The sequence below is a fragment of the Mastigoproctus giganteus genome, chromosome 8 (genome assembly GCF_048544385.1).
Source record: "Mastigoproctus giganteus isolate SK-2022 chromosome 8, ASM4854438v1, whole genome shotgun sequence".
Taxonomy (NCBI): Eukaryota; Metazoa; Arthropoda; class Arachnida; order Uropygi; family Thelyphonidae; genus Mastigoproctus; species Mastigoproctus giganteus.
Genome location: NC_143582.1, coordinates 190,327,622 through 190,341,875, shown reverse-complemented (window position 1 = coordinate 190,341,875; position 14,254 = coordinate 190,327,622). Strand labels below are relative to the sequence as shown.

At 34.4% G+C, this 14,254-nt stretch overlaps 1 protein-coding gene across 2 annotated transcripts in view; it reads right to left on the bottom strand.

Moving 5' to 3' along the window:
- Positions 1 to 3,671: 3,671 nt before the first annotated feature.
- LOC150082100 (ragulator complex protein LAMTOR1-like) overlaps positions 3,672 to 14,254 on the bottom strand; it is a 46,270-nt gene continuing 35,687 nt past the window's right edge. The window contains exons 4-5 of one of the 2 annotated variants that reach the window (XM_090379970.1): positions 7,242 to 7,437; positions 3,672 to 3,850 (exon numbers count right to left, since the gene is read on the bottom strand). In XM_090379970.1, coding sequence (XP_090236096.1) covers positions 3,761 to 3,850; positions 7,242 to 7,437 — 286 coding nt within the window. In that variant the 3' untranslated portion in view covers positions 3,672 to 3,760. The remainder of the gene's footprint in view (positions 3,851 to 7,241; positions 7,438 to 14,254) is intronic. The other variant, XM_090379971.1, reaches the window with a different exon arrangement.

The window sequence follows — 14,254 nt, the reverse complement described above, 5'->3', positions numbered from 1 at the left end:
GTTTTCGTTTTCTTTGTGTTGTATTTCTACATAAGGTTGGTGAAAAACATTTAAAACTACAATATGAACATACCCAACCTCAGAGGCCTGTTTGAAGAAGTTCTAACATATAAATCACTAAGATCAAAAACAAATAAAAAAACATTTAAGTTTATGCAATTTTTTTTTTTTTACAATTATTAAAAATGAATATAATTAAATGCAACATTAAGAAGTGATCCCTGAGGAACTGTGGTGCTGCTGGACCTAATTCCTGCCCAATCAGGCCTGACTGCAGCAAGTCCTTTGAGGGTAGGAATGTTTTGGTCCCTATTGCATGCTGAAATTAATCTTGAAAAATCACTTGCCAACTTTATTTTAAATTTTCTTCATTAGGTGCTGCTGGACCTAATTCCTGCCCATCAGGCCTGACTGCAGCAAGTCCTTTGAAGGTAGGAATGTTTTGGTCTCTATTGCATGCTGAAATTAATCGTGAAAAATCACTTGCCAACTTCTTTATTTTAAATTTTCTTCATAATACTTTTTTTCTATTTGTGTTTACTTTTTTTAAATAGAGCCTACTGTGTAAGCCCATCAAAGATCAAGGGAGAAAAAATAAAAACCTAAAAATGTTACTACAAGAAACTTGAATTATAAAATGGGGCAGCATCTAAATGAAACTACTGTTTGAATGGTCATTCACCAGAAATGTATAAAACAAAGCAAAAGATTCAGTTGACCAACACTGGCTGGCATAGTAAGAATCAGTTAATCCATTCTTGGGATGTAATGAAAGCTTATATCGCTGAAATGGAAAGAGCTACTCTGGATGCCCATTTCACCTGGGATTAAGGTTCACGTAGATATACATACAATACATATATTAGACACGAGTTTGATAAACAATTTCATCTTTAACATGTAATTTTATGTACAGTAGTATATAAGCCAAAACAGTAAGGAACTGCTGATAGTTAAGTAGTAGAAGTATATCACTGTATATCCTGCCTTTAACTGTTATTACCTTTTTAATTAATTACTTCCCAGAAGAAAATTGTATTAATGTAGTCAGTTTTGACTATTCATGGTTACCATTTGCCTCTCTTTTTTTAATTTAGAAATAATATCAAATTCTCCCACTTCACTTTCCTAACCAATATTTTTTAAATGATTATTTTCATTTTAATATACTATAATTTTTTTTTTTTTTTTTTTTTGTGTGTGTTTAACAGATGCTAGGCACATAGTACTGTATGCTTCTTATACCCCACTCCTCGTGTAGTGCCATGAAAATCCAGAAAAGGCTGTCTAAATCTTTGGTTGAGATTGGGTTTGGTTGGCTTTTCAGAAAGAAAAAAAAAAAAAAAAAAAATGGCTGTGGCACCTTTTGCCATCTGTTTCAATTTGGGGGAAGAGTGACTAAAAATTATAAGAAATACCATAAAAACTCTTTATTCTGTTTTTTGTAACAAATCATACTAGAACAGGTTTCATTATGTAAAAAAAATAAATTTTTTCATACTCTATATGGAATAAATACAAGTGTATTTATTCCATTTATGGTATGAGCAATGTTAAGATATTGATTATTTTTCAGTAGACATTCTAACAAAATTGTATTCAAGTATTAAGAAAAATGATTCTATGCTTGAAATGGAATGTGTTCTTGTAAATTAGCATTTGTTTATGATAAGTATGTTAAAATTAAACAAAATTAGTAAATACAGAAGTTATTTTATTCAAATATTCCTCGAACAAATATAAAACATTATATAAAACAATTCCAGATATGTCAGCTATACTTATGAAAAGTTATAGAAAGCTTGGTACAGTGAAAAAAGTTACCTACACAAAAATAAGTACTACATTTATTAGCATCATTTACAAAAATTTACAGTAAGAAATATAAGCAGACATTATGCAGTTTGATTCAACTTCATTCAAAAACTCTGCCAAAATACATTTCCCTATCATTTTTACTAAATGCATTAGTGTTTTCATGACTTAATTATTTAAAAGCTAGTGAAAAAAATTAATTTTTAAAAAAGCATTCTAGACCACAGAAAAATATTCAGAGTGGTTAATAAGACCAACTTTAGGCTTCAGTTTAATAATATGACACTTTCCAGCTATGTTATCAAACTTCTTCCTTTTCTTTTTCTCTTAAGGTTATTTACGATGTTCCATGCAGTTCAGTTGAAGCATCTAGAAGTTAAAAATCAAATGCATAAGCTCTAAACTTGTTTTTCAATTAAAACTCTGCACTGACTTACAAAGATTTCTCCTTTCTTCAATTTTATCTAAAATATTGTCCTGCTTAGTGGGGATGGGGGGGTTATCTCCTCAAAATCACAACTGATTATTTTAACAATATTTTTTTATATCTCACATCAAGTCAGTTCATAAGTTTATTAACAAAACTAAATTATCAGTTCTGAATTAAGAGCTTCATTTCATAGGTTAGTGAAGTTTATATTACAAATTTTCCACAGTAACAGTCTTTCATTTGTAGAAAGCAAAAAAAAAAACACCACTAAATGCCAAACAAGTCTATGACCATTATTATCAAGGTTAAGCTTACAAGACCTTATAGAAGTAGATTTTAACAAATTATCAAGTTTTGTTTTGCACAGATCAGCAAAATACAAAGCTCAATTAATAATAAAACTTACAAATAAAAGTTCTGCTTTACACCTTTTGGGATAGAAAATTTACTTGTGCTAACCAGCAATAAAATTTGAAGTACACATGAAATCTGTTTTGAGGTCATGGTCAATCATACTCCCAACTACCTATAAATGTTTAGTACTAATTAATTCAAGATCTGGCAAATTGAGATAAAAGATCATCTCAATGATTAGATAAACCTGAAGAAGTGAGCTCTTCAAGCATTTAAAATTTTTCTATTGAAACAGGCTCCATTTTCCTGAATGATAATGCATCATGATTAAAGCTTTGTAAATAAGAGCACAGATTGCCAGATTTTTAATGAAATTTTAAACAGAATCATGATTTCAAACGAATGTCTTGTAACAACTACAATAAACAGAAGGATGTAAAAGTTTGCAAATGAGATCCAAACACAGAAAAATGAATATATACTTGAAAGAAATGCAAGTATATCATTTGACATAGTGAGAATATGCCAATAGAAGAAACCATTGTTCCCCATTTTCAACAGAATGTCTTTGTCTTACAAGAAGAAAGCTAAGCATATTTGTATATAATCACAAATTGAAAACTGAAATTCTCTAATTTCATCACATTTCCTATTTAAAAAAAAAAACCACCTTAAATACAATCAAACTTCAGGAACAAAAGAAATTCATTAGTTAAAAGGATTATTTTGTTAAAAATTGATAGTAAATCACATTTTTCTAAGTTTTTTTTTTTTTTTTAATATGATCTTTATATACAAAATTTGTCATAAGTTTAAAAATTAGTACAAACTTCCATCTAATTTTGAGGTAGACAACACTTACCGATGAAACCAGTTCAAAGTTTGAGTAATCTAAGAATTTAAATAATTCTCAACAGATCTATACATCAGTCATAATAATAATAAAATAAAGAGAAATATAGAAAAATAAGATAATCTTCATTGATTAAAAAACATTAGTAGAGAGAAACAGATTCTTGGCACTTGTAAGTTATCACAGCCCACATCTAACCAACAATCATATGATTACACCATTAGCAGAACCCAACCAATAAAAAAAAATAAAAAAAAGTGGGTGGGGGATATGTAACAAGTCTATTGCATTTTGGTGGGCTTTGTCTACTAAACAGCAAAATGAACAACAATGTCTTCTTCGTGATGCACTTTAACATTTTGTACTGCTGTGCTAGCTTTTTCACATGCTTCTTCCATCTGTAACAAAAATATAAAAATATCAATATTTGTTTCTGTATTACTTTGAAATATACAGGAAAACTAAAAGTTTTGTTTTTACAGGAAAATTTTTCTTGTAGAAACAGAAGATATGTTTTCACTGAAAAAAAAAAAAAAAAGTTATTAAATTACACTGCAATAAACAGATCGAGTTTTCTTAGTTAATTTTTTTTCTGAAGATAATACCACATCTAATATTCTGGATAGCAAAATTCCCAGATTAGTGTTACGAAAACTAGTACTATAAGCTTTCTAATCACTATTAGAATGCTTATTACAAGAGATCAGCAATCAACAGACATTGAAGACTTTTTTTTTTGTAAAATAAAAAAAATAGCCTACAATAGTTAAAGGTAAAATTTTCAGAATTAACAGAAAACAAGAAGTATTTAGTGAGTTATTTAAAAAAATAAAAAAAATCCACAGAGTATATAATCCTGAACTAGAGTACAACTTCAAAATAAACTCTTCTGGTAATCATGATTTTAAACAAGCTATTGTCTTTGTCGATTGTTTCCAACAAGAGAAAGTGAATTATATACCATGGTGTAATTGTTTTGGATAATTAACTTTCTCTTGCTGAAACGGCTTCTGGCTTTATATAAGATTAATTTGCCTTTGTGTGTGGCCTATGAGATACCATGAAAACCTTAGAACCTACAAAGTTACTTGCCACTGGTCTATTAAAGTGTGTTAACTTGCTTTAAAAGTTAACTTTTCCTGACTTAACATGAACACAAATCGCCTAATCCAAGTCAAAAAAATTTATTTGCAGGGAAGGTGATGATTTTCTGTACTTTTCTTATAAAGTGCCATTTTCATATATTAATTTAGCCACAAGCTCAATGCACTAATACAGGTATGCAATATAGGGAATGAATTGCCTTTCATTGGAATTATGGAGTGTAAGCATTTACTAAAAATATATCACGATTGATTTAAGAGTACAAACACCAAGCATTTGCATTAGTACTAAAATTTCATTGAGACTGGCTATAGTCTGAAGAAAAAGGGTAAAATACACAAATGAAGAGAGGCAGGGAGAAGCTACCTTTTCATTCTGTTTGTCAATGCCAAGACCTTAACTATTGCAGCAATATGCACACACATACTATATTGCCAAACCGCTAGACAACCTTGGAATTTGGAGGGAAAAGAACCATATACCTGCCATCCATGTGTCACAAATAGGTATAAAAGTAAGTGCATTCATGCTAGAAGCAATCAGAGTAACAAAATACAACAGCCTCTCATTAATCTATGTAACCCCCCCCCCAAGCTAGCAGTTTTCCAATAGTTTTCACTGCCTTGATAGCATCAGCAAATATTCTTGCACCCCTTCTATTTAAGTATATCCCATCCCTGTAAAAACAGCCTCTCCAGGGCTGAATTGGTCAACAAGGCTCTCAATGTGTACTCCATCCTATCATGTCTGGGAAAAACTGCAGACACTTTCAAATTCAATCCTAACATTTTGAAGGATTATTCAATCCTATATGTTTTTAAGGGCATTTTAAATAAGATACCTATACATTAATAGGCAAATTACTTGTAATGACCTTCAAAACAATTCAACTCGCGATGACTTGGACAATACAGTAATTTATCATTTATAGTTAATTTAGAATTCAAGATATTTGTAAAATAATAAGAGGAATTTACCCCAATATGGTACGTGGAACACTTCCGTATGATACCCTCCTGTTCTGGAGGGTATCACACGGAAGTGTTCTACGTACCATATTGGGGTAAATTCCTCTTATTATTTTACAAATATTATTATCAACGTAGAACGTATTGAGTATTACAGCTCTGATTCATACTATAGAATTCAAGATAAAAAACAGAGTTGAGTATCAGCAAAAAAGATGCTTCAAAAATCAAAATTAACTGAAACAATTAAGGTTATTTGAGTTAATTTTATTAATTCCATATATATTTTTTTAAATGTTTAACAACGCAGAATATGATAATCTGGCACTGCCATGTTTGTAGATGCCAGTTTGAAACTACAGAAAGCGTATTTTAAATTAAAACTACAAATATAAGTTAAAGGAATATTTATGAATAGTACACATTTCGATTTTTATAATGGAGCTTCTTATTTTCAATTTAAGTACAGTAAGTCCCCGACATATGTAAGAGATACATTTCAGGACTTCTTACATAAGTCAAGTTTTACGTATATATGCCTGATATGCCAAAATTACAAAAACCACATAATAATGACAGTTGAGGTGAATGGCAGTGACATGTGCTGTCTGGGACATTTGGTTCACAATCCCTCAGTTAGTGGCAGACTACAACCAGGGGCGCACACCATCTAGTGGATGCTCTTACAGATAGCTTACGGAGTAGGTGACCTGTTCATCTGCCCATATTGTCTGAACATCACAGACACCTCAGAATAACTAAGAAAAATAGTTATATTTTTAAATTAATTAGTTATATATATATATATAGAAAAATAGTTAAATATTTTTAATTATTTCAATTAAAAACTATCTGGGGATATCACTGAAGTAGCTGGATTGGCATATAAGAAAAGAAAACATAAAAGGAAGAAAAAAATGCATGTTATTGTACTGTAAAAACGGATATGTATTTTGTAGCCTTGGTTATTATACTTTACTTCATTGGTGCTGATCCCCTCACTGCTTCTCATATTGTCTTTATCCTCTACTGTGTTCACTGTTGACACTGACAAATCAAAATTCCAGGCGATACTTGTTAATGTTTGGCAATTTGCATACATCCTTATTATTTTAATTTTCTGATCCAAATCAATTGATTTTCTTTTCTTGGTAGATTTACTAGTACCACTGTCTTTTATTTGGCACCATAACAGGCAAAATGAAATTTTCTTTAAAGAGCTTCACAGGGTTAGTGGAAACACACTATTGTCACATGAGCATTATTACATTTTACTAAAGCACAGTTTGCAGTTTCTGGTTTATTAGGCTTTTCTGTTAGTGCAATCTATTATAAACAGGTAGCAAATTCCATCTTATTGCATTTGTGATAATACTGATAGCTGGAATTCTGTGAATTTTACATTAATCTGAAATCTCCAGTCATAAAAAAACAAATTTTCAGTATCATCTCTTCGTTCCTACTCTTTAAGATTCGTAAACTTGTACTCCATATCTCACTTGTGCATGCTGTGTTCATCGCTATTGACTGCTTATTTCTTTTTTAATGTTTTAAATTTTACAATCCTAAAAAGAAAAAGAAAATTTGAGTGAAAAAAAATTTACATAAGTCCAAAGTTACGTAACTCAGGCTTACGTAAGTTGGGGACTTACTGTACTAGCCACTATAAAAATATTAATCTAACATGCATTTCCAGAAATAGTGAAATTCTACTTACTAATTTTATATCTATTATTGGAATAGGATCTCCTGATAGTACTCTGTCTGGATGTGGCATATCTTCCAGAAGAGGTGGTTTAGGTTCAAATGTCCTTTGTTGAATTTCCTGCACTTGTTGTTTGTACTGAAGTTCCCTATCTGTATAGTCACCTTGTTCAACTCTGGTGTCCATGGCTGGTACATCAATGTACCTGCTATAAATATTACAGAAGTGAATAAAAACAACAGTCCGAGTTGATATTATCAGTTTTTTTTTTTTAAATCAACATTCATGCATGTACAAAATCCACATAAAACAAACCCTTACGACTACCTCTGTTTCCACAAATGGATGCATTCCACACCACCTAGGAGTGATCACCATCCAGTTCTTCATATATAAATGATGGCACAGTAGTGCCTCTCGGTTTGTCAGTACAAAGCCCATGCAATGGGAACAGGGAAGGAAGTGACAGAATTTGAGTGGGGAATGATTTGATGCTAGCAAAGTGGTCCATCATCTCAGCAACTGAAGGCATTGTTGGCTGTTTAAAGACCACTGTAGTGAAGGTGTGGCAGGACTAGTCCAATGGACCCAGCCAGCCAGCCAGCCAGGCTGGCTGGCTGGCTGGCTTGATAGTTGAGGTGAATGGCAGTGACATGTTTTGTCTGGGACATTTGGTTCACAATCCCTCAATTAGTGGCAGACTATAACCAGGGGGGCACACAGAGAAATGTTTCTGAGCACACCATCTAAAGGATGCTCTTACAGATAGCTTACGGAGTAGGTGCCTGTTCATATGCCCATGTTGACTGAACATCACTGGCACCTTCTCCTGCAGTAGACACTGTTCCTGAATATTGGATTATGGAAACGAGTTGCCTGGTCTGATGAATCAAGGTTCCAGCTCCATTCTGATGGACAGGTGTGTATTTGATAGTGAACAGTTGCAACCAGACTGCACAGTTGGACAAAACCATACCAGAACAGTGGTATCATGGTTTGGAGAATGTTTTCCTGGCCATGGGTTCCCCCCAACCCCATTGTGCAGATCCTATATTGTTTCAGACCAAGTTTTGCCTTATGTGGTGACCACATATCCAAGTAGCACCAGACTCTTTCAACAAGACAGTGCCATGTGTCACAAGGTCCACATTGTGCAGGAATAGTTAAAGGATCATGTCCAAGCATTTTTGCTCCCATGGCAGCACAATTCTCCCAGCACCAGTACCTCGCTACATTGCCAAACTCAGGGATATCCTGTCCAGGATGCCTGAGGACACCTTCTGTGGTCTATAGAGACCATGTCATGCTGGGTGCAAGCAGTTATTGTGCCAAAGGCAGCCAGGTGGTCAATGTTTTGCCTCATGAGTATGATGAAACATTCAAAAATTAGATTAACAAAGTGGTAAACTATGCAGAGCTATGAAAGATTTAAGTACATTTTGGAATAACAAAACTAAAATTAAAAAAATAATAATAAAAATAAAAAAAAACTACTTTTTGTTTGTAATTCCCACAAGAAAATGTTTCAAAAAACAAAGACAACTTGACACTTGCCACATTTTGTAATTTATTTTTACATACACTATCAGTCAAGTAATTCTATTTCACTTCACTGAGCCATTTTAGTGTAATTAGAAATTATTCCTAATTATTTCAATTATTATTATTATTTATTTATTATTATATAATAATTATTATTTCAATTCTATTCAATTCAAGTTACTCAGTTAAACAAATGTAATAATGGTAATATTTTCTCAACATGCTTTAGTTATGTATGTTTAATTCACTTCAAGCATTACTGAAAAATGCTAGGATTTACTGTCTGTAAACCTGGAAGCAGGACTAGCATATTTCACATTTTTCAAGTTGCTGTTGCAAAACAGAGAATGGTCTACACTTAGCTCAGAGAGACTTTGGCTTTGATAGTTACTGAATTCATGTGCAAGGTGTAGATCAAATCATGAATTGACACCAACAAGACAAATGAAGCAGCCAACAATTTCACATGTGCACTAATGGGTGAAAAATCTGTGGAATTAGCAAAACATGAAGTAGTTCCCAGTATTTCAAGAAATGTGAATTCAGCAATACCCTTTAATGGCACTGGAGACAATGCACTCTCTAAAGAAAGTGAAAGCTCAGACTATAACAGTAGTAATGACAAGTGTAACAGCATAAGTATTTACGCATATACAATAAATTAAAAAAAAAAAAAATTTCTCTCCAACATTTGCCTTCTACAGCAGGGGCACTAATAGTCCAATGCATCTTACTGTCCAAAAAATACAGTAATTAAAACTTAATACACTGCCAGCGTTGATTATAAAGCAAAATTATACATTAATCTTTTATCTACAATGCAAGGCATGCAGTAGAGGCTACTGATAAATTCACAGAACTGTGAATAAATATTTCATTCACTATTAATGCATTCTTTAAAAAAAAAAAATCAAAATTCTGATAAATTAAATTATACATTTACATTAAATAATTACAGCTACTGTTTAAATTTTAAAAGTTGGATACATTTGATATCAGAGCTGCATTCTTTGGAAGTCAAGTAGAAATGTATGGAGAATATGTATTTATGGAAAGTGTTTATTCAAATGTACAAAAAGGTTATACTTTTTTGTATGCAGATTTCAAAAACATCTGTTACCAGAGAAGGGCTATTCAAGCTACTACGTTGAAACTTATTTTCCACGTTAAGAATTTATTACTGGTGTTTAAATGTATTTGCTGAAATCAATAGGACCTAAAACTTCCAACAGCCATCGACAATTCTGAAACTACATTCCAGTTCAAAAGTAATATGAGATTGGAGAAGGGATTTCAAGAAAACTATTACATGTGCCTAATACTTTTAATTTAACTCAATTGTGATAAGTACGGGCTCCTTAACTCAACAACTTTATTACTAGTTTTTCAAGCTATTAGTTTAATACTGCTGCAAAGTCTTGTTTATTAGTAAACAAGACTAAGGCTCCAAAGTGCAGTTATTTTATAATTTTATTGGATGGTCATGCCACAATACAGGAGCTCCCCGACTTAAGTAATACTAGCCTTAGCAAATTCGACTTTACATAAATTTTTGCCAGCCGGTGCAAACTTAAAAAAATCATGGAAACTTATTTTGCATCCGGCAGGAATAAATGGAGGTATCGTGAAAATATAATGTGAACCCAATAACACATTGTTTTTTTTGTTAATTCATTCCAAGACCTGGGAAGTCGAAATTTTCACTATATAACTAAGTTATATATAGCCACACGAGGTGTGGCGCCCACACCACATGGAGGAATGCCGCCCCTCTATGTTACCAGGCAGTACTAGGTGGAAGATGACTCTCATCAACAGGTGAAATACCACCACTTTGCTTATTGGAGGCTTGAAGTGGTCGAACCCATGTTTAGTCTAGAGCTAAGTTCCGGTCAACCCTTCCCTATCTCTTCCATCCTGCAGTATGATTGATGACTTTTGAGGTTATGATGACGTCGTGGTGAGATCCAATATTCCTTACATTTCGAGGGTACAGCTCTAAAACAGTTTTCGCAGGCCAGCCGCTAGTTAGTACACCGGACCGGACCTATTGGTAACTCTCTAGGAGGCTTCCAGATCAGCTAGTGTATAATCTTGCTACCTCTACTCTGCCAGATAGTGACTGAAGGGAGTCCAAGTAGTGTGTATGTGGGGAGCATTGTCGAGGCCACGTTATGTCAAGGATCTGGGTATATTCTTACCACATATACGCCATATCCAAAAATTTCATTACTTCATACAGCATGTCCCACCCACTTTTTCTTGCTATTGAATACACCATGAATTGTCAAACTAATAGAGCAAGCTTATCTGCGAAAAGATCTAAACCTCCTAAGGACTTCCTAATTCATTTCACAAATATACGTGGTCTCAATTCTAATCTCAACGATGTCCATTTCCACTTGCAGTCTGCCAAACCTCATGTACTTTTTCTGACAGAATCTCAGTTATCGGTTGATTCAACTACTGCTCATCTCAGATGCCCAAATTATTCGCTGTACGATTCCTTTCGCCTCAAAGGTGGTACTTGTGCATATGTCCATTCTGATATTCCCTGTCAGAGACTTGGCAATTTGGAATCTCCTCTCTTTGATCTTCTCTGGCTTAAAATCTCTCTACCTCATTTTGTCAAATTCATCTGTCTCCAAGTGATTAGTCGAGTTGGGAGAACAGTAGTGTTCTCCCAACTAGACTAATCACTTGGAGCTCTTTGACTTCCTGTCGTTGCAACTTGACTTTCTCCAGTCCAACTCTCCTAAAATGAGGTAATTTTCCTTGGTGATTTTAATGTTCACAACCCCAGCTGGCTTCCGTTTTCTAGTCACACTGACCCAGCAGGTCGAGATGCTGAGGCTTTTGCAATTACTAATGACCTAGCACAGATTGTTCATTTACCTACAAGAATACCCGACAATCCTAATCATACAGCCAATATGCTTGATCTTTTTCTCACAAACAACCCTTCTAAGTACACGGTTGAAGTGAAAGCTCCTTTAGGCACTTCAGATCACAACTTGGTGATTGTCTCTTCTCCAATGGAACCTTTATCTCATGGCTATTCCCAACCTCGTGTTGTTTGGCATTACAAGAATGCAAAATGGGATGACCTGCGAGATTTCTTTTCCTTGGTCGGATTACTGTTTCAAAAGTTCTGATGTCAACGTTTGCTCAGATCATGTCAGTGAAATTATTCTTTCAGGAATGGAATCCTTTATCCCACACTCCACTTTAAAATCTCGTCCTTTATCTAAACCTTGGTTTTCCAATAAATGTGCTAAGGCTGTCCAAGAAAAGAATGTTGCATATCGTAATTGGCTTGTTTCTAATTCTTCAGTTTCATTTTCTGCTTACACCAAAGCTCGCAACAATTGTAAAGCAGTTATTAATCAGTCCAAACTACAGTTTGAACAGGCTAAGAGTAGAAACTTGCTTCTTGCCCTAATGGTAGCCGAGCATTCTGGTCTCTTGCCAAAGCTATTGGCCGCAACTTTTGCCCATCACTGCTCCCACCTCTGTCCAAACCAGATGGTTCTGTTGTCACTTCAGCCAAGGATAAAGCTGACCTGCTAGCATCCTATTTTTCTTCCAGCTCATGTATTAAAGATCTTGGTAAAAGACCTCCCACCATTCCCAACACACTCCATTCAATGCCTCCTGTGGTCTTCCGTCAAAAGGATATCAGAAGGATTCTGATGAATCTCAATGCTAAGAAAGCTCCAGGTCCTGATGGTATTTCTCCACTTGTTCTCAAAACCTGTGCTCCTGAACTTACTCCTATTCTTTGCCGCCTTTTTTCACTTTCTTATTCTAAAGGTGTTTTTCCTTCTGCTTAGAAATTTGCTCATATCGCCAGTTCCTAAAAAGGGTGACAAATCCCTCCCATCCAATTATCGTCCCATTGCAATTACTTCTACTCTTTCTAAAGTAATGGAGAAATCAATTAACCGCCAACTCTTAAACTACCTAGAAACCTTCCGTCTGATCAACGATCACCAGTATGGATTCCGTCAGTGTCGATCCACTGGTGATATTCTGGCTTATGTTATCCATTTATGGACTAATTCAATGGAAAGGTTCGGTGAAACAAGTAGTTGCTCTTGACATCTCAAAGGCTTTTGATCGTGTTTGGCATAAAGGTCTTCTAAACAAGCTTCCGTCTTATGGTTTGCCAACTGTTTTTAGTAATTGGTTATCCAGTTTTCTCTCTGATCGCTCACTGAGGGTGATGGTTGATGGCTCTCTGTCTTCTAACTTCTCCACTAATGCCGGTGTCCCCCAAAGTTCAGTTCTTTCCCCCACTCTTTTCCTCTTGTATATCAATGACCTTCTTCCATTGACTGGAAATCCTATCCATAGTTTTGCCGATGACAGCACATTGCATTCAACTTTCCATTTTGAGAAACCTTGTCCTGCTCAATCAGCTTCAACTTCTCGAAAATCTGCTACCAATTCCTTAAATGCCGATCTTCAGGTAATTCTCCAGTGGGGCAAAGACAACTTAGTTGATTTCAACCCTTCTAAAACTCAGTCTTGTCTTATATCTCGCAAAAAGGATTCTTCTGCTCCTATGCTTATCTTTAGTGACACTCCAATTTCTAGGCAAAAGGATATAACTCTTTTGGGGATTACCCTGACTTCTAATCTCTCTTGGCACGAGCACATTACAAATATTGCTTCCTCTGCATCTAAAAAACTTGGTTTTCTCTTTCACTCTTGGTGTTACTTTTCTTCCAAACAGCTGCTCACTCTGTATAAATCGCAAATCCGCCCTGCCATGGAATATTGTTCCCACATCTGGGGTGGTGCCCCCAAAACCTCTCTCAGGCTTCTTGATTCCATTCAGAAGAGGGCAGTTAGGTTAATTAATGATTCATCTCTAACAGAGTCTCTCCACTCGCGCTCTCATAGATGCACTGTTTCTGCTGCATGCCTCTTCTACAGATACTTCCATGGGCACTGTTCTTCTGAATTAGCTTCTATAATTCCCGCTCTCTCTTTCAAAACAGTCCGAACACGTGCCGCCCCCAGCCAACATCCATTTACTGTCCAACTTCAAACCCACAGATCTACAGAAGTTCAAGTCCAGTGTCAACAAATATCTTCTTTCGTCTTCTCAATCTCCAACCCAAGCACGGTACTAAGTACTATAGGTTCTAATACCTCTCGTGTTTGGGGTTCACATAAAAAAAAAAGTTATTTAACTCTAAAAAGTAATTTTTATAATGGAAATTGTGCTACGCTTTCATTGTTATCATATGTTCCATTACAAGAATAAATTTTGAATGCCTTTGTTATATTTTTCTAAAACATTGAAGCTAATAACTGTCTGGACTTTATCATATTTGGTAAGAAAATTTTGAATTCAATGTTAAAATTGAACTAGTATTACCATTTATATTTTACAACATAAATTAAAATTTTGCCTAATCAACTGCCTTTTTTCCCCTTAATGGAAATTTATTCCCCATCTTCTGTTCAGTGTA